Below are 19415 nucleotides of genomic sequence, written 5' to 3' on the forward strand. Positions count from 1 at the left end.
AGACATCCAAATTATATAGTACTATAAAGCGATTTAAAAATCAAGATTTTGGTTGGGCAGTGGCGGCACATGCCAGCACTCCAGAGGCAAAGGCAGGTGGGTCCCTGTGAGTTCAAGGCCAGCCTGGTCTACAAGAGCTAGTTCTAGGACAGCTAGGGCTGTTACACAGAGAAACCCTGTTTTGAAAAACAAAACAAAACAAAAAAATCCAAACAAACAAACTCCATATTTTGTATACTAGTGATCCGAAAGACTCACAAACTAAACAGACATATGGAACGCACACCCATAAAAGCATGAATTAAGTGGTGAAATTCTTTTTTTTCCTGGATTGTGAGACTGTAATTTTTATTTTTTAAATATTTCCTAGCCCAGAAGAGGAGAGTAACCTCTAAAGTAATCTATCTGTGGTCTATTAATTACAAACCAGTGAGTGAGAGGGGTGTCACATGCCTTCATCTCAGCGCCTGGAAGGCTAAGATGGGAAGACTGATGTGCAGCCTGGGCACACAGCAAAACCCTGTCTCAGAACTCCCAAGGCATGACAAAATGTTACTTCTGCATAATTTAGTAAGTTAACAGACATTCATAAAAACCAGTATCAAGCTTTGCTCTTTCTTTCTCTTTCCTTTTCCATGTTAAAAGAGTCTCACACTGTTCCATGCTGGCTAGGAACTTGAGGCAATCCTCTTGTCTCAGCCAATCAAGTGCTCAGATATAGAGGTATCAGCTATCCTGCCTTGCTAGAAAAACTTAATAATACTTTTTGAAAAGAGAGTTGCCATATATCTGTCCTTGAAAAAAGATACTAACAAATTAGTTTCCTTGAGTAGGCTGGTAAACATCTGAAACAGTCATAACATAAAACTTTGGACATAATTCAAGTGTGCCCTCAAATCTGATTTGAAAAGAATATTTAGAGAAAAAATGAAATGCACACTGATGATTTCTTGTCTTCTGTGAAAGAGCTGGAAGCAATCCTGAAACAGGTCAATGAGGGGGCTGAGAGGGAAGTGTCTGAGACACTAGCTACACAACTGAACCTCTGGGTACCCCCATTTCTTCAACTGAAAAATAAAAATATCTACCCCACTGCACTGCTGGAGAGATTAGATGAACATGTGTCTGTGTGAGCCTTTGAAAACCGCCAGGCATGCAGTGAATAGGACGTAGGACTTACTGCACAAGGCATTTGCTGGATGAGACTAAATCATTCGATGGACAGTCTGATATGAAGTGAGCACAAAGAAAATGTTAGTGTCACCAACATCTTTTTAATATAAACATGTTTAGAGTTTATCTGGACACAGTTATAAAACCTACTCACCTCATCTACAATGACATGAGACACATCAGTCAGAAGACCATCTTCCTGAAGTTTCCTTAGCAAAACTCCTGTTGTACAATACAGTAGCCTGGTAGACTCACTAGCGCGAGATTCCATCCGGATCTGATAGCCACACAGAGAATTCTGCGGGGAGAACACAGAGCGGCTATAAGATTACTGCAGAGATGCAGCCCCCATGCTCATCTCGGTACTCCATGCAACAGTTAGGCAATTTATTACCAAGAGTCTACTTGTAGCTGGACACGGTGGTCCATCCCTGTAGCCCTAGCACTCAGGAGGCTGAGCAGGAGTACCACTGTGAGTGTAAGGTCCCCTGGGTTACACAGTGAGTTCCAAGCTGCCTTGGGCTATAGTATGAAATCATGCCTCAAAAAGTCAAAAACATGTATTTCTATGATTTTCAGATGAAGCTGTAAGATTTGTCTTGATAATTTAAAATTTTAAGTTCTATTTAGTGTGCATGAGTGTAGACTTGTGCAAACTATGGTGTATACGTGGAGATAGGAGGACAGATCCGATTCCCCTCAGGTCAGCAGCCTGTGCACTGCCACCTCTACCTTCTGAGACATTGCTCCAGTCCCATCATTTGCTCTCTCCTTCTCTGAATAATCTACCATTTTGTATTTACCCTCCTTTCCTCCTCTGTTCACTGAAAAGGAGGGAACCACTCAGGGACACATCCACAGGAAAGATTTATGATGTACGCAAGACAGATCTGATTGTGCCTACTCTTTGAATAACATATTTGAACGGTAACATATTTGAGTATTCAGTGACAAGAACTAGGATCCTGTACAGGTTCCCAAGTGCAAAGCAGCGTCAGATCAGCACTGGCAGAGGTGGGGAGGAGAGAACAAGCCTTACCCTTCCTCCAGGTCCATTCTCACAGCCCAGTTCATCACACACCCTGGTGGCTAAACTCACGGCTGAGATTCTTCGGGGCTGGGTACAGACTATGTTGCATTTCCTTGCTCCACACTCATTTAGAAGCAAGTCCTCCAGTAGGAAATGTGGGACCTGAGTACTTTTGCCACTCCCTGTTTCACCTGCCACGACCACAACCCGGTGCCTCTTCAGAGTTTCCACAATTGAGTCCCGGTGTTTGAACACAGGCAGCTGCTGCCTTTCCTTCAGAAGTCTCTGATACTTGGGTGTGCTTTGCAGCTTCCTAAAGAGGTTCCTGACAGGTTCCAAGTCATCTGCATTTGTTGACTCCAATGACAGTGCAGAAAGATCCTCATCAGAAACTAAGTTTTCCCAAGATTCCTCGGGGTCTTCAGAGCTCTCTTTTTTATGTTCCAGATGCTGCTGCTGTTGCTGCTGCTTCTGCTGCTGCTGCTTCAACTTACTCAAAAGTTTGGCAATAAAGAGATCGCGTGGTTTATTGGTTTCCATTTTATTTAATTCTTCCTTTTTCTTTTCTTCATCACTCCACTCCAGCCAAACATCTCGGTAAGTAGGAGGGAGTAACTGATGAACAGACTAGAAAGGGGAACAACAGCGATGCTTTACTTTGATGATTAGGTATCAGAATTCAGTGGACTCAGGCTAGTCGACTGCATCTTAAACGTTAAAGTCATTAACATAAGAGACACCTGCATAGGCTATCAAGTCATGTCTCTTTTTTGTTTTAAAGATTTATTTATTTTATGCACATGTATATCGGTGTGAGGGTATAGACAGTTGTGAGCTGCCATGTGGAACCAGGGCTCTCTTAACCACTGAGTCATCTCTTCAGCCCCCAAGCTGTGTTTCTTGACCTAATGGTTGTGTCTGTGTGGGAGTAAGTTAAGAGCCCTGCTTTCTGTCTCTGCAGAGTGCCTGGAAAATGATGACTTTTAAAGCCCGGTAAACTACAGAACGAATGTTCATTAAATATTCTTGCAGTGTACTATATACTATGTGGATGAAGCACAGAGCATTTTGAACACAAAGCTCCCCATGGGATCTGGCAGTAGTATAGTGCTATAAGTCAAAGTATTTCAAAGGACAACACCAAGGTCGGAGAGATGGCTCAGTGGTTAAAAGTACTGGCTACTTTTTCAGAGGATCTGGGTTCAATTCCCAGGGCCCACATGGTAGCTCACAACTGTCTATAACTCCAGTTCCAGGGAATCTGACACCCTCACATAGACAAATGTGCACATAAAATAAAAATAAATAAAGCATATTTAAAAGGATGACCACAAATGGAACCTTCAGTTGTTCTACTTCTCTGCCATCAAAGAACCTCTAACTATCTCTGTGATATCAATAGTCATTTCTATTAAGCACATATAGCCCATAATACTTTACTTTGCAAAATGCAAGAAAGAAGACATGAACTTTGGCACAACTTGGAAAAGACTCCAAGGAGGCTAGTTAGGGCCTAATTTCCTGTGGTTGTTTAAATGAGAATAGCCCCACAGGCTCATGTTTGAATGACTGGTCCCCAGTTAGTGGCGGTGTGGCTTTGTTGGAAGAGTTGTGACCTTATTAGAGGAAGTGTTACTGGGAGTGGACTTGAGGTTTCAAAAGCTCACACCAGTCTGTGTGTGTGTCTTTCTCTACCTGCAGATCAGGATTGTAAGCTCTCAGCTACTGCTCCAACGCTATGTCTGTATGTTTCCTGCCATTATGATCATGGACTAACCCACTGAAACTGTAAGCAAGACCCTAACTGAATGATTTATTTTTAATTATTTTTTATTATTTGATGTGCATTGGTGTTTTGTCTGTGTAAGGGTGTCAGATCCCTTATCTGTAGTTACAGATAGTTGTGAGTTGTCATGTGGGTGCTGGGAACTGAACCAGCTCTGGAAGAGCAGCCTGTGTGCTCTTAACCACTAAACCTCTCCAGCCCCTCAAATGCTTTCTTTTCTAAAAGTTGCCATGGCCGTGGTGTCTCTTTACAGCACTAGAACACTCAGGCACTTCCCATGAAGACAGAGAAACACTTCTTTATGAAAAGGAAATGCTGGCACTCTAACGTTTGAGATGAGCACTGTGTTCGCTCAGAGAGTGTCTCCTTCAGTAGCACTTAACCTTTCTCTAAATGCTAAGCACATAGTTAATGTAACCTAAAGTTGAAAATGGAACCACTTGCCTGCATTTTTAAGTTGAAAAATTGAGTTTTAAGGTATAATTTTATTATAGAATGGGCATTTCTTATCCCCAAAACTTGGAACTATAAGTTTTGGATTTTAGACTTACTGGTACATATGCCATGGAGTAGACTTGGGCTAGACCTGTCTAAACACAAATTCTGTTTGTTTTATATATGCCTTCCAGAGAGTCTGAAAGTAATTTTATGCCATACTTCTAATAATTTCATTCACAAAAGAAAGTTTCTTGGTGCAGAATTTTCTAGTGTCACATCACGTCTGTGCTGAAAAGGATTTGGGTTTTAGAGTCTTTGAGACTGTGGAGTTTTGAATCAGGGACGCTCAACTTGCATGGCCATCATGATTTCTAAAGCATCAAGACCTAAAGGGACCCACCTGCCCTTTCACCAGACGATAAAGGGCTAATGTAGCTCCCAGGTGCTGAGCTTGCATGCCATCCTCCGTTAAGATTGTAGGGCAGACTACCAGAACATCGTCTTCAGACTTGACAACCCTTACTCTAAAATAAAGTAAAAAATAACAAATAAAACCTTTTAAAAAAAATGGATGAGGGCAGAACAAAAAGCCAGAAATTCATTAACATCAAATTTAAACTGACAACAGTTATGTATTTCCATGGAAGACACTGTATTAGATAATGACTTATAAGCAATATGAATAGGAAATAAGGAATTAAGAGTTTCTTAAATGCTTACTTGATTTGATAAAGTCTTATTCTATGGGCCAGACGAGATTTGAAGTCAGTCTGTAGCCCAGGCCAGCCTGGAACTCCTGCCTCAGCCTCCTAAGCGCTGGGATTACAAACATGAACCACCAAGCCTGACATTTCTAAATGTTTACATAATTTACAAGAAACAAAAAGATTTTCATTTCACAGTTTTCTAAAAGTTCATTCAGTTAACCAGAAAAACATACCTACATTTCCAGTATCTACCTACTGGAACTTTCTCAAAGGAAGGATTTGGACTCTTGGGAAGATTCTTCCTGACCCAATCGATTAGAAACTGTTTGGGAGATTTTCCAGTCCAGCTTCGAGCAGTGTAGTCAAAATTTCTTACATCATGAGGTTCTTTCTTTTTACCTTAAATGGAAGGCAAAGACTTGTTCTTTAAAAATGGTAACAGCAATATAAATTCTCTGTGGAGTGGTCAATGTGCTCTCCCTTTTGGGAACAGCATTTCTGAAGAGAACAGGTGATGGAGGAACAGAGAAAAGTTGTTCTTCTCTCGGTGATGCAATCCTCTTCATGGATTGAACCACAGAACATCCCAAATCTTTTGTTGTTGGTGGTGCTGGTTTTGAGACAGGGTCTCTCATGGCCCAGGAAGACCTGAAACTTGCTTTGTAGTCAAGGATGATCTTGAACTCCTGATCCTCTTTGTCTTCTTCCCAAGAAGTGTTGGGATCTGAGGTGTGCACCATCACACCTGGCTGACCTCGAGGACCTTAGGCATGTTCATATTTACTGAACAACAATTGGTAAAACACACTCCATGTACTTTACTGAAAATAATGTCACATACCATTTCTCTACTTATCAAGGCCATTGCCATCAACACCGCCTTCAGTGGCTTCCTGGCACATCTAAAATTAAGTACTCATTCTTGATAACTATCCCAAAGGGTTTCTGTGGTCCACCCCTGCCAATGTATCATATGCTGTTTTTCCCAAATGCTGTGATTACACTGGCCCTCAGGCAATTCTTTAAATGTTCAAAGTATTCCTGGCCAAATAGCTACCAGCCTTGTGGTTGGAAATCAATTACCATTTCAAATTCTTAGGTACACTAGTCATATCTTAAGTGCTCAATATTCATGTTTTGTTATTAACTACCATATCAAATAACACAAATACAGTACATCTCCACCACAGAAAATCTGTCAAATAGTGACACTCTAAACACACTTTTACCTTAAGATTTTTAACTCACTATCTCTCTTCTTTACTCTTTGCCACCAAGCTAACACCTGATTATCTGCCAGACTATCAGATTACCCTCACAGCTAACATTACCAGCAAGGTGACTCCAGTTCAAATCATACCCTTCTGCTCTATTGTTATACTTTAAATTACATCTGTGTGTGTGTGTGTCTGTGCAGGTGTATTCACAAGAGTATGGACGTCAGGAAGAGGATGTCAGAGTTACAGCAACCAAAAGTGGGTGCTGGGAGCTGAACTTAGCTCTGCAAGAATAGTATGTGCTCTTAGCTGCTGAGGCATCTCTCCAGCCCTGCTCTTTCTATTCTTAAAACCCTGTATTCTCCAAAAGCACAAATCATGATTTAAAAATATACAATGTATCCGTGCTCACATTCCATACTTATGTTGCACAAATAAAAGGAAAGAGATTGGGTTATTTTGCTTATATAACTCATTTTCGTTGCATAACAATGATTCAATAAATATTACTAAATATGTAAATAATTTTTAAAAGGCTATCATTTAATATAGGAGTGATCTGTGCTATAATCTGATGAATGCGCAGAGAATATGACCAGTGTGTGCAGCAATGCACAGATGTGTATGACCACTCACCTCTTAGGGTCATGGAGGACTTAGCGAGCGAAAGAAACAGTATTGTTTCATTTGTGCCTAGGCTCTAGGGGGTAGCAAGCGGAAGAGGAATGGAGCTGTCGAAAACAAATGTAAGGAATGAAGTGGCTAGAGCACTAGGAAACAGAGTGGAAAGATACAAGTGAATCAAGATGCGAAAGCGCTCAAATGCCATGAAAGGCCCTGGACTGGTCACTGATGCCACTGAAGGTTTTTCACTGGAGGAGCAGGGACACAGCTCCACTACATAGCACTTTGTTGCATGTGCAAGACCCTGGGTTTGATTCCCAAGATTAAAAAAAAAAAAAAAACAAAAGCAATAAATTAAAAGGTTTAAAATAAGAACTTGCATTTACATAAGCTCACATTCACATTTCTCAGAAAAACCATGTCCTAGTTTGCTTTCTGTTGTTATTATAAAACTCTGACTTAAGACAACTTTGGGGAATGCTTGCTGGATCACCTTCACTAGCCTTCTTACGTAGCCGATGACCACCTGCCAGAGAATGCTGTCCCTCACAGTAGACTGGGTCCTTCTGCATCAATTATCAATGAAGATAACCCCTCACAGACATGCCCAAAGACCAATCTGATAAAGACTGCTTTTTCAGGGACTGGAAAGATAGCTCACTATGGCTAAGGGCATATACTGCTTTTGCAGAGGCCGTTGAGTTTGGTTCCCAGCACCCATGTGGAGCAGCTCACAACTGTTGTAAGTACAGTTCCAGGGCATCCAATATCCTTTTGTGGCCTACTTGTCACTCTTGTGTACAAACCCGCATACAACACACACACGATTCTAGGCAGTGTCAAGTTGACAATTAAAATCTAGCTGTCAAGTTTGGAGGATGAACTACAGAGAGATGGGCCTTAGCCAGTGTCCTTGCAATGACAAAATGGTCATCATAATTGTTATTACTTTTATAAAACATCTATGAAAGTGTAATTTTACTGTCAGTTTAAGTAGTATGCCAAAATGCAATGGAACAGTCATGTTCCCCTAAGTTTTACCTTTCTCTTCTTCAGTGGCAGCTGCAGATTTTTCAAATAAATTCAAGTTTAGAGCACCTTCACCTTCTGTGGCTGGAGGAGGCTTTTTTCTTTCATTTTGTTGATGTGAAATCTTTATGGCTGGGTTGAATATTGGATGGTCTTCTAAAGTTTCCATTTCTACCAATAAAAAAGTTTAGTTTCATATATTTGCTTTTTATGCTTTGTATTTTGCAAATATAGTTTTAAAACAGCATGTCTTCTTTTCCTTTTAAAACTAGTTACTTCCCAGGCAGTGGTGGCGCATGCTTTTAATCCCAGCACTCGGGAGGCAGAGGCACGAGGATCTCTGTGAGCTCAAGCCAGACTGGTCTACAAGAACTAGTTCCAGGATAGACTCCAAAGGTACAGAGAAACCCTGCCTTAAAAAAACAAACAAACAAAAAAAAGGTACTTAATTCCTACTTGGAATTAAGTGCAATTTATTAATTTCTATTGCTCTGGGACAATGGCTTTACCCCGTAAAGATGTGTTTCTTGCGCTTGTTTAATAAACATTGATTGGCCAGTAGCCAGGCAGGAAGTATAGGCAGGGCGACGAGAATTATGGGAAGAGGAAAGTTTCAGTCTGCATTCGTTACCCAGCTGCAGAGGAAGCAAGATGTGACTGCCTCGAGGAAAAAGGTACCAAGCCATGTGGCTAGCACAGACAAGAATTATGGGCTGATATAAGTTATAAGAGTTAATAAGAAGCCTGAGCTACTAGACCAACCAGTTTTAATTAATGTAGACCTCTGTGTTTCTTTAGGACTGGATGACCAGGTGAGACAGAAACCTCTGTCAACAGAATGGCGCTGGGTCAATATTCCAGAATGTATACTAAAAAGAATTAGTAAGTACAATAGATTAAAAGATTACTACCTTCATTAGAAAAAAAAGTACATATAAGCTCACATTTACATTTCTTGAATGGAAATAGCATTTTATAAAATATACACACACCCCTAGGATCAGCAGACTATGACCTAGAGCAAAATCCTCCCACTGTCTATTTCTGTATGCCTGTGAGCTAGCACAGTGTTTACATTTTACAATGATTATGAAAATAAAAGAGGGGTTGGGGGATAGCTCAGTGGATGAAGGGATCTGAGCTCAGCTTCCCAATGCCCACACAAAAGCCAGCTGTAACAGTGTACATGTGCAACCCCCGAGCTTGGGAGCAGTGCAGGGAGACAGGCGGATCCCAGGGGCTTGCTGCTAGTCAGTTTAGAGAAAACAGAGTGCCAGCTCTAGTAAGAGATCATGTCCCCAAATAAGGTGGAGCCAGGCGGTGGTGGCACATGCGTTTAATCCCAGTACTTGGGAGGCAGAGGCAGGCAGATTTTTCTAAGTCTGATGCCAGACTGGTCTGGTCTACACAGAGTTCCAGGACAGTTGAAGCTACAAAGAGAGACTGTCTAAAACAGTTGAAGCTACAAAGAGAGATTGTCTAAAACAGTTGAAGCTACAAAGAGAGATTGTCTAAAACAGTTGAAGCTACAAAGAGAGACTCTGTCTAACACACACACACACAAACACACAGGAAGGAAGGAAGGAAGGAAGGAAGGAAGGAAGGAAGGAAGGAAGGAAGGAAGGAAGGAAGGAAGGAAGGAAGGAAGGAAGGAAGGAAGGAGGAAAGAAAGAAAGAAAGAAACAAACAAACAACAAACAAGGTGGGAGAGGATGATGCCTGGTATTGGTGCTTGGCTTCCACATGTGCACACGGGGGCAAGTGCATTAGCCCACACATGAATATACCAGACATACACAAAAAATAGCATTTGGTGTCTTGAAAATTATATGAAGTATACAGGTTACTGTCCACAAATAAAGTTTGGTTACAACACAGTTGCTCATTTTTAAACGGATGCTGCTCCTTTATGCTATAAGGTCCATCACAAACTCAACAGTATTTATCATTTGGCTTGTTATAGGCAAAGTTAAACAATCTTAAGTCTAAACAATTAGCAAACTACAGACACACAATTACATTTATTTCTACAAGTAAAAATTCGAAAGTGCTCACCTCTTTGTAACTTTCGTATTTTCTCTTGAGCCTCTTTCTGGCCGTGCTTGTTTTTTTCTAGTTTAAAGGATGCTGCTTGCTCCTTTGCGTCCAGAAGTTTGGCTGAAAGGTTCAAGTACCTTTGATTCTTTTCCAAGTAAAATAATGAAGAGAAAATAAAAAAGTCTAAGAACAGTTTATCTGTGCCCACTACTTTGTGTCAGAACTTACGAAGTTTAGACTAGCAAATCACTTTCTAGAATTTCTCAGAGAAAAACAAGACAAATGTAAGAGACATAAAAGGGTGGAGGAAAACTGAGAAAACACAAGGTTGTAACTCTGTAGCAAAAGCTAGAGAGCATAAAGTTCAACCCCAACTACGACCTTTCTCCTAAGGTAATAAGTGGCAGCAGATGATAGCACACAGCCTGTGGCAGAGATGAGGCACACGAGGGTGCTGCTGTGATATCACCACAGGAAAACACAGCTCAGTAAGCACAACTAGCAACTGCTGGGGCCATTCTGTGTGTAGACACACCAAGGCGAGTAACAGAAGGAGGCCTAGCTACTGCCTCAAATCCACCCCATTCACACTGATTCTTTCCACTTTCCTCTATAAGACACCAACACCACCATCCCTTTACTTATGCATCTTGCCATTTTTTTTCTTCAGTGCTGTAAAACGTTCATGTCATTGGCAGCCACCTCAACCACAAGATGGCTAACTTTGTATGCTATAGAAGTGAACACTATACTCAGTAAGCAGTAATCGCCCCATTCCTTTCTCCATCAGTCCCTGGAAAACAGTGTTCTACTCTCCATCTTTATGGTTCTGACTGTTCTAGGAACCTCATATAAGCATCTGACTTTGTGATTGGCTTAGCTTACTAGCATAATGTCGTAAAAATCCATCAAAGATATCCTGTGTGCCAGGAATGTCTTTCGACTCTGTATACACATTCTTTATTTACTGACTTATGGTTTGGTTTAGACGGCTTCTACATTCCAGCTATTGCTGTAAACATGACGTACAGATACATTTTCCTAGACCCTGACCTTAATTAAGGCTTTAAGTATATACCTAGAAGTGGAATTGTTGGGGTATACAGCATGATGACTAATCTTGGTTGCCGATTTGACATCTGAAATGAACTAAACCCAAGCTTCTGGGCACTCCTGTGAGGGATTTTCTCAGTCAGATTATCTGAAGGAAGACCCACCCTAAATCTGGACATATGGTGGTGGCCCAGAGAAAAAGACATGGAAGAAGGAAGCTTTCCTTTGGCCTGCCCACGCTCATTCTTGCTGGAAGATCTGTCCACTCTGCTGCTAGGACCAGCACTAAACTAACTCCTTCAGGATTCTAACACAGACTGAAAATCAGCAGTTCTGCAGGAATTCTCCCTAGACTTCAGCACCAGATTGGAACTTCAGAGACATGCAGTTTAGTGAACCAAACAATTACCAGGTTTTCAACCTTCTGTCATGAGACTGCCATCGCTGGACTACCTGGACCACATCCTGTAAGCTAGCTTAATAAATTCCCTTTAAACACAGACACACATACACACACACACACACACACATATACACAGAGAGAGAGACAGAGAGACAGAGAGAGAGAGTTCTGTTCCTTTCGAGAACCCTAACACATGGCAATTCTATTTTCAATTCTCTAAAGAACTGTCAAACTATTTTCCACAATAGCTGCATTTTACATTCTGCCACCAGTACACACGGTTCCTATCTGCACAGTTCCAGCAATTTTTTTTTCTTTTTATGTGTGTGTTTTGGAATTGGTTATCCCAATGAGTCAGAAGGAATCTTGCTATGATTTTGATTTTTACTTCTTTGGAAATTAATAATGTGGAATATCTTTTCATGGCTTATCGGCCATTTGTATGTTTTCTTTGAAGAAATGTTCTTGAGCCTTCATTATCTGAGAAACTGCTGATTTCTGCTGTCTCTTGCTTTACAACAGCTGTCCCCTTTCTGATCTCAATCCACAAGCGCAAGTCTGACACCTAACAAGGTAGGGAAGGGCTCTAAAGTATCCCCAGTACCACTCAATATGGCAAACCACCCTGGACACCGCTAAACCTGACCTAAAATGTCAAGTTCCTTTTGCAGTTACTGCCTTCAAGCTCGCACTGGCATTTGACCATTCAGCTGTCAAATTCATTTTCTAGCAGTCACGCTCTTCCAGTCTCAAGTGAGCTCAGCTGTGTACTCCTACCTGCCAGCACTCAGCCATGTTTTTATTTTCTTCATGTGTACATGTATTTGTAATGCCCAAGGGAGCCTTGCAGTTAAACTACACCCGTGATCACATTATTTTTACACGTCTGAACCACATTGCTATCACTCTTTGCCCATCTGAACTCTTGCATCCTTCAAATTTCACTTCTTTAAAGTTGGAGTCAATGCTCCAATCAGAAGAGTCACAAAGTGGATTTGCACTGCCCTACATTTAGTTATATATTTATATGATCCTAATACAGGTCCATAATTGAAAATCTGTATGTACAGACTACTCCTCCCTACCACACTAGTTCTAATCATTAGCAAAAATTTTTGTGTATCTTTTCAAATATATTACAAATGTGAGTCAATATTTTTTCTTTTACACAAATGGATCCATCAGGGCTGGAGAGATGGCTCAGAAATTAAGAGCATTGCCTGCTCTTCCAAAGGTCCTGAGTTCAATTCCCAGGAACCACATGGTGGCTCACAACCATCTGTGATGAGATCTGGTGCCCTCTTCTGGCCTTCAGGCAAACACACAGACAGAATATTGTATACATAATAAATAAATAAATATTTAAAAAAAATAGAAAAAAAACCCAAATGGATCCATCATATAAAACATACTACTTTGTAACTCTGGTTACCATGATTTCTTTACGCATTTGCCTAGGTCAGACAGGGCTGCCTGCAGTATTTGGCTACTGTGATAAAGTGGCTATTAAAGATTGTATACAAACTTCTCATTTTTCTTAAGTCAATATCTGTATACAAAATTGCTGGGTCATTGGACCCTGAAATGGCATTCCAGCCACTTCTCCCAGTTATTTGCCTGCAATTTGGCTCAAATTTCACGTGGTTTCCAGGTTTAGTGGAGATGCTAGAGTAGGTAGGATGGGAATACTAAGGAAGGGTACTGCATCTACTCAGACACATGGGAACCACCATCCACGTAGGTGTAGACAACCCAGCACGGCTGCTTTAGGGTCACCCATGTTCCTTCCTGTACCTCCTCACTCACGGTCTGTAGGGAAGACCAATAAAATCATTGGTGAATTTTGGAAGAATTGTAATCTGGTTGGTTTTCTGTCAACTTGACACAAGCTAGAGTCATCTGGGAAAGGGACCTCAACTGAGAAAATATTCCATCAGATTACCTCTCTACAAGTCTGTAGGGGTTTTTTCCCCCATTAATGATTGACGTGGAAGGCCTCAGCCCACTGGGGACAGTGCCATCCATGGGCAGGTCCTGGGTTATACAAGAAGGCATGTTGAACAAGCCATGAGGAGTGTTCTTCCACGGTTTCTGCTTCAGTTCCTACCTTCAGTTTCCTGCCCAAGTTGAGTTCCTGCCTTACTGTTCTTCATGATGGACTATAAACTAGAATAGACCCTTTCTTCCCCAAGTTGTTTGAGGTCATGGTGTTTATCAGAGAAATAGAAAGCTAACTAAGGAAAGACTTAGGAAGGTACAAGTAGATATCGTTTACCTTACCTGAGAATTTATCAACAGTCAATGTGTTTAACTAAGCGACAAAGGGTCAACGAATCCCACAACTCTCCACATCCTCCCTTAGACTTGGTATTACTGATCTTTAAATTTTAACCAACCATAATGGTATCTCATTATAGTATTTTTATTTTTATGACTAGTAACACTGAATTATTTTAACATGTTTATTGCCCACTCATACTATTTGTGAGGTATTTGCTTTTAAGAAGTTCTTCATATAATTATAGATATAACTTTGCTTTTTCACTGTTAATGTTTTGGATCTTAAGCGTGTCCTCAACAAGGCCCATATGCTAAAGGCTTAGTTGCTAGCCTCTGGTAGCACTGCAGGAAATGGGGCCTGCTGGACATCACACGAACAGGAGTGTGCCCTCCAAGGGGAAACCGAGACTCCAGGCTCTTTTGCTTCCTACGCACTGTGAGGTAAACAGCGCTTCTAGCGGCACTGCCAACATGACATTACTTGCCTTATTACTGGCCCCAAATTAATGCAGCCCAATGATCATGGACTAAAACCTCCGAAGCTGGGAGCCACAATAAATATTTTTAATATTTTAAATTGACCCCTTCACTGTTGTTGTCATGGTCAATTAATTCTCAAAGCCAATTAACACATTCAGCCTCATTCTTTTATTTTTTTTCTTAAGATACCTGTTTTTCTTTCCCAACTGCTGTCTTCCTCTATACGAGAATACACTTTGCCTTTCTTCTATTACTCAAAGAATTTAACATACTATTTACACATAATAGTCATATTAAAATATTATGTTTACTTCTTTAAACACGGGAGAAATGTAATTAACACTTACTAGTAACCATGTGCCAACATTTTACCTGTATGTTATTCTATTTAGTTTTTACATTGCTCCTGAGAGCTGTCTGTCCAATTCAAAAGTGAGAGAAACAAAGAGTAAATAAGGGTAGGCACTGTGCCTGGCAGTGCACAGGAGACTAGAGGCCGGATCCAGGCTTCTACTCACAGGGTCAAACTTCTCTTCATCATCTAAGCTTGGAGAACTCTCGTTCTTTTCCTCTTCATTTTGTTGCTCAGCATATCTCAAAATCCACTCTTTCATATTTATCTCCATATTTTTTTCTTCCTTTTTTGGCTGAAAAGAGAAAGCATATGTCTGAAAGACTGAGTTAGAGAAAGCTGCCCAACTATTAAGCTGATTTTATAAGTTCTTCATACTACAAAAACAGCAGACAGAAAAATCGCAAAAGTCATGTTATTTAATATGCAAAAGACAAACAAGCTAAACATTTTTAAAGAAGTCTAACCTTACAAAAGACAAGGAATATGATTACTCATTTGCTCATAATCCCAGTGCCAGGGAGGCTGAGGCAGGAGGACTGTGAGTTTTAGCTCAGCCTGAGATATGTAGCCAGTTCCCACTGAACACTAAACAAATCAACGAGAAGAGCATGCTAGCCTTCTTGTTTCTAAGTGCGCTAACTTACAGAGTGAGAGAAGAATTAGACAGCACCCTTGAAGCTAGTGTTGCTGCTGAAAGCAGTGGTTTTCCAAGGCATTTGATGATACATAGAGCACTTAAGAGAAATGCCATAATGAACTACACCTCCCAATGTCCCAGTATCCATGCTGACATGTAGAGACTTTGGGTTTGGTCACGTGACTTGCTTCAACCAATACGACATTATCAAGCATGATTAAAGCAGAGGCTTAATAAGAATGTGTATGAAGAGTTAAACCCTAACTAAAACACTCTCTCTCTGTTGACAGAGTCTTACATCATAGCCAAGCTATCCTTATCCTAGTGATCCTCTTGCCTCTTCCTTACGAATGATAGAATTATAGCCTAAAGTTTTATTTTAAATAAAAAGAATTTTTTAAATGTGTACGTGTATGTGAGTGTACATGTGTGTTGGTGCCTGTGGATGCCAGAAGAGGGTATCAGATTCTCTAGAGCTGGAGTTATAGGCAGCTATGAACTGCCTGATATGGTTGCTGGGAAGCAAACTCAGGTCACCTAAAAGAGCAGCAATTCCCCTCACCACTGAGCCACCTCTCCAACCCCCTAAATATTTAATTCTTCAATTACCTTAACCTTAGGCTCTTCCTGTTTTCTGGTTTCCATCTGCACTGGGGGTGATAGAGTAGCCTGTATCTGTGGAGACTGGAATTTTGGCCTACTTTTTGGCTGTTGCTCTTCAAATTCTTGACTGAATCCCTCAGGAAGTGCATCTTAAATCAAAATGTGTTGAAGATAGATACACATATCATACACCAAACATAAATACTTAAGTATACACATTAACCCCAGCAAGATTTAGAGCATCTGATTCCATTCTTCCCTCACCTCCTAAGAGAGATCCTAGGAAAAATCAGCTTTTCCGTGTCAACTTAGAAGCATGTGCCCTCATCAGGTGACAGCTGGCCCACCTTTAGCTGCTATTTATTTTACCACACTAGTTAAACTCTGAAATTTTCTTTAAAAAGATTTTAAACTACCTCACTTGTTGGCTTTGTGGCTGTATCCGCCATCAATTACAAAGGCTATCTGTACCTTAGGTCCTTACCAAAGGTTACAACTATATCCTTCTGCTATTATTTACGCAAGGACACACCCACTTTTTAACCAAATCAAAAATACCCAAACCAAAGACAAAGTCTGTTTTAGACAAGGAAATAATTAATGACAATACTGTTTACCATCTGAAAGATTTAAGCAGAGCCAATCCAAGGCAGAATGAAGGTCACCTCCATGCAAGAGTGTATTGGTCATAGCATCTTCAATATCCTTAGTCTTAAAGGAAAATGCTTGTAAAGCCATGTATAAATCCTATCAAAGAGAAATATAAGTTACATTTGCTAATTTGATCTTTGTTCTTAATTCCTAATTTCATTTTCTCATTAATTTTAAATCAAAAATGGATACACTGTAATTTCAAGAATATTTTATTGTGGATTGCTGGGAGGTAGCTCAGTGGGAGAGTGTTTTCTTAAAATGTTAAAAACTCTGGGCTCAACCCCTAGCACTCCCAAAAAGAGGGAAAGAGAAAGGGAGGGAGGTTGGGAAGGTTGTTTAACCTGGTAGTTAAAGTTAAATGTGCTCATTATAATAAAAACTTGGGAACTACAGGGTTTTTTTTGTTTGTTGGTTTTTCTAAGACAAGGTTTCTCTATGTAGGCCTGGATGTCCTGGAACTTGTTCTGTAGACAAGGCTGGCCTTGAACTCACAGAGACTGGCCTGCTTCTGCCTCCCAAGTACTGGGATCAAAGGCATGGGTCACCAAGCCCAGCAGATTATTAGAAACTTCCTTATTCAGCCTTTTCTTAATTTCTTATAAGCTTTCAACATGTGTCTGACTTATGTCTACTTAGTAGAAATGAACCCTTCCTTAATAATTTTAATAGTTAGATATATCTTAATTTAAGTACACATTTTTCTATGTGAATTCCTAGGATTTTCTTTAGTGTTTTAACAAACATATCTCTGTATAAAGTATTTAAATATACCTCTCTACCATTATATTTAAAAAGTTAAGCAGAACTGGTTTCAAGCTTATTCAGATACTTACTAATCAATAACTTTACGCCATAATGTGGCATCTTTCCAAGTCTCAAGTCTTTCCTTTGAAAAGATCAATTGCATCAGCTTTGTAGGACTAACATGTCATGGCATATAAGCAAAATGCAGGGCAGAGTGTAACATGCAGGCACTCAATGACGTAGCTCGGATATATAACTTACTGTGTATGTCACCATTTCAGTGTCTGCATTTGTATCAGAGACAATTCTCTCCCTGCTTGCAGTTAGAAGCCATCTACATGTGACCCCAATGGAAGTTTAAAAGACTCACTTTTACATTTAGGGCTGTCTCTAAAGTATCCCCAACAAATGCCTATCTCTGGAAGGAGGAAAATAGCCCCAGTAAGTCAGGTATTGACAGCCTAGGCTACAGACGCATTCTGCTTCAAAGAAAAGAAAAATCAGCTGGGCAGTGGTGACGCACACCTTTAATCCCAACACTTGGGAGGAAGAGGCAGGTGAATCTCTGTGAGTTTGAGGCTGGTCTAGTCTACAGAGTGAGCTCCAGGACAGTCAGGATGACACTCAGAGAAACCCTGTCTTGAAAAACAAAGAAACAAAAAAAGAGAAAGAGGAAGGAAGGAAGGAAGGAAGGAAGGAAGGAAGGAAGGAAGGAAGGAAGGAAGGAAGGAAGGAAGGCGTGGTGGTGGTGGTGGTGAATACCTGTAATTTTTTGGCAGAAAGTCTTCCAGAAATCATTCCCTTGTCATTATTTTGTTTCTTATGCTCATTAATCACTCCAATAATTCTTTGCTCTAGTTTATTATTGATTACCACCTGTTGAGGTCAAGAATATTTACAGTAATTAGAAACTAAATTATCAAAATATTATTGACAAATCATACGGTTTTCTTATATTCCTTCCAACAGACCCCAAATTTTAGCTAAAAGAAGATATAACAAATAGCTTTATTTTTTGGATCGCCACGGATTTGACCGCATTGCTACAACATGGTCATATTCCAACTGGAGTCTGGAAAACATTATCACATATGGCACGGGGGAAAACCCTCTTATAGAGCCTCCCAGGTCTATGTCTTAGGTCACTCGTCATTCTTGGGTAGCCAGGGTGAGGATTACAGAGCACTGCCACACTGACCTAGAATCCTGCCTCAGGCAAAGCAGCCCAAGCAAACAGCATCACAGACGACGACTACACTACAGAGGATGTGCCAAGTCAAAGTAAGCTCATCTACCGGGTAAGGAGAGGTTATAAAGTCTTTGGCTCCCTGTTTGTTTCCTATGTTTGCACTAGCCATTTACCTATTGTTTAGGTATTTTTAACTGAAAAAATAAGCAAGTGTTTTGCCCACAAAAATAGCTTCCTTTATTACTTAACTAAATGTTTTCTAGTGAGCACAAACACACCTCAGAAATTTCGTCTAGTCTGGGAGAATAGAAAGCTGTAATCCAGCATGACAATGCTTTAAGAAGATACATTAAATGCTAATATCACCACTAAGATGTTGACTTGTAAATTATGAAGGACATCAGGCAGGGCCAAAGAAAGCTTTATCCAGACTTTACTTCTTGTGAGCTGTCAAAAGAGTCTGACTTACATCTACCTGGGAGACAGGATATTATTCATAAAAAAATTAAACATTCTATAATTTTCTTCTTATTTGAGGATGTAACTTTAAAAGAGATTTATTTAGTTGTGTGTGTGTGTGTGTGTATGGATGCTTGCAGAAGTCAGAAGGTGGTGCTGCCTCCCCCACCCCCCATTGGAGGCACAGGCAGCTGTGAGCAGTTCAGCGTAAGTACAAGAAAACATGCTGGGTCCTCTGCAAGAGCAGCAAGCACTCTTAATTGCTGACAAGTGTGTCTTTAACGTCTTTAATGCTTCAGGAAATGAAGGAAAACCTTGCTTACTCACTTTCAAAATAGATTTGTCCAGATTTGCAGAACCTCCGGAATCATTTGCAGAATTGAAACTATAAATTTTTGGACCTGTATATAATAGACAACAAATTGTCAGGGAATTTAATGATTAATATTCAATATGCCATTAACTTTCCTCTTAAGGGCGCTAAAGAGTAAACCTTTGATTTTAGCTCTTTCCCCCC

The 19415-nt window shown here is 40.4% G+C and overlaps 1 protein-coding gene across 3 annotated transcripts in view; it reads right to left on the reverse strand.

Annotated features, from left to right (window-relative positions):
• Dhx29 (DExH-box helicase 29) overlaps positions 1-19415 on the reverse strand; it is a 47430-nt gene that overhangs the window by 21178 nt on the left and 6837 nt on the right. For 2 of the 3 annotated variants that reach the window (XM_057789534.1, XM_057789535.1), the window contains exons 2-12: positions 19226-19299; positions 18013-18126; positions 16470-16599; positions 15859-16001; positions 14776-14904; positions 10060-10186; positions 8017-8175; positions 5368-5533; positions 4828-4951; positions 2213-2830; positions 1328-1471 (exon numbers count right to left, since the gene is read on the reverse strand). In XM_057789534.1, the coding sequence (XP_057645517.1) occupies positions 1328-1471; positions 2213-2830; positions 4828-4951; positions 5368-5533; positions 8017-8175; positions 10060-10186; positions 14776-14904; positions 15859-16001; positions 16470-16599; positions 18013-18126; positions 19226-19299 (1928 nt within the window). Of the gene's footprint in view, positions 1-1327; positions 1472-2212; positions 2831-4827; positions 4952-5367; positions 5534-8016; positions 8176-10059; positions 10187-14775; positions 14905-15858; positions 16002-16469; positions 16600-18012; positions 18127-19225; positions 19300-19415 lie in introns of those variants that run through there. The other variant, XM_057789537.1, reaches the window with a different exon arrangement.

Source organism: Chionomys nivalis, chromosome 15, assembly GCF_950005125.1.
Source record: "Chionomys nivalis chromosome 15, mChiNiv1.1, whole genome shotgun sequence".
Lineage (NCBI taxonomy): Eukaryota > Metazoa > Chordata > Mammalia > Rodentia > Cricetidae > Chionomys > Chionomys nivalis.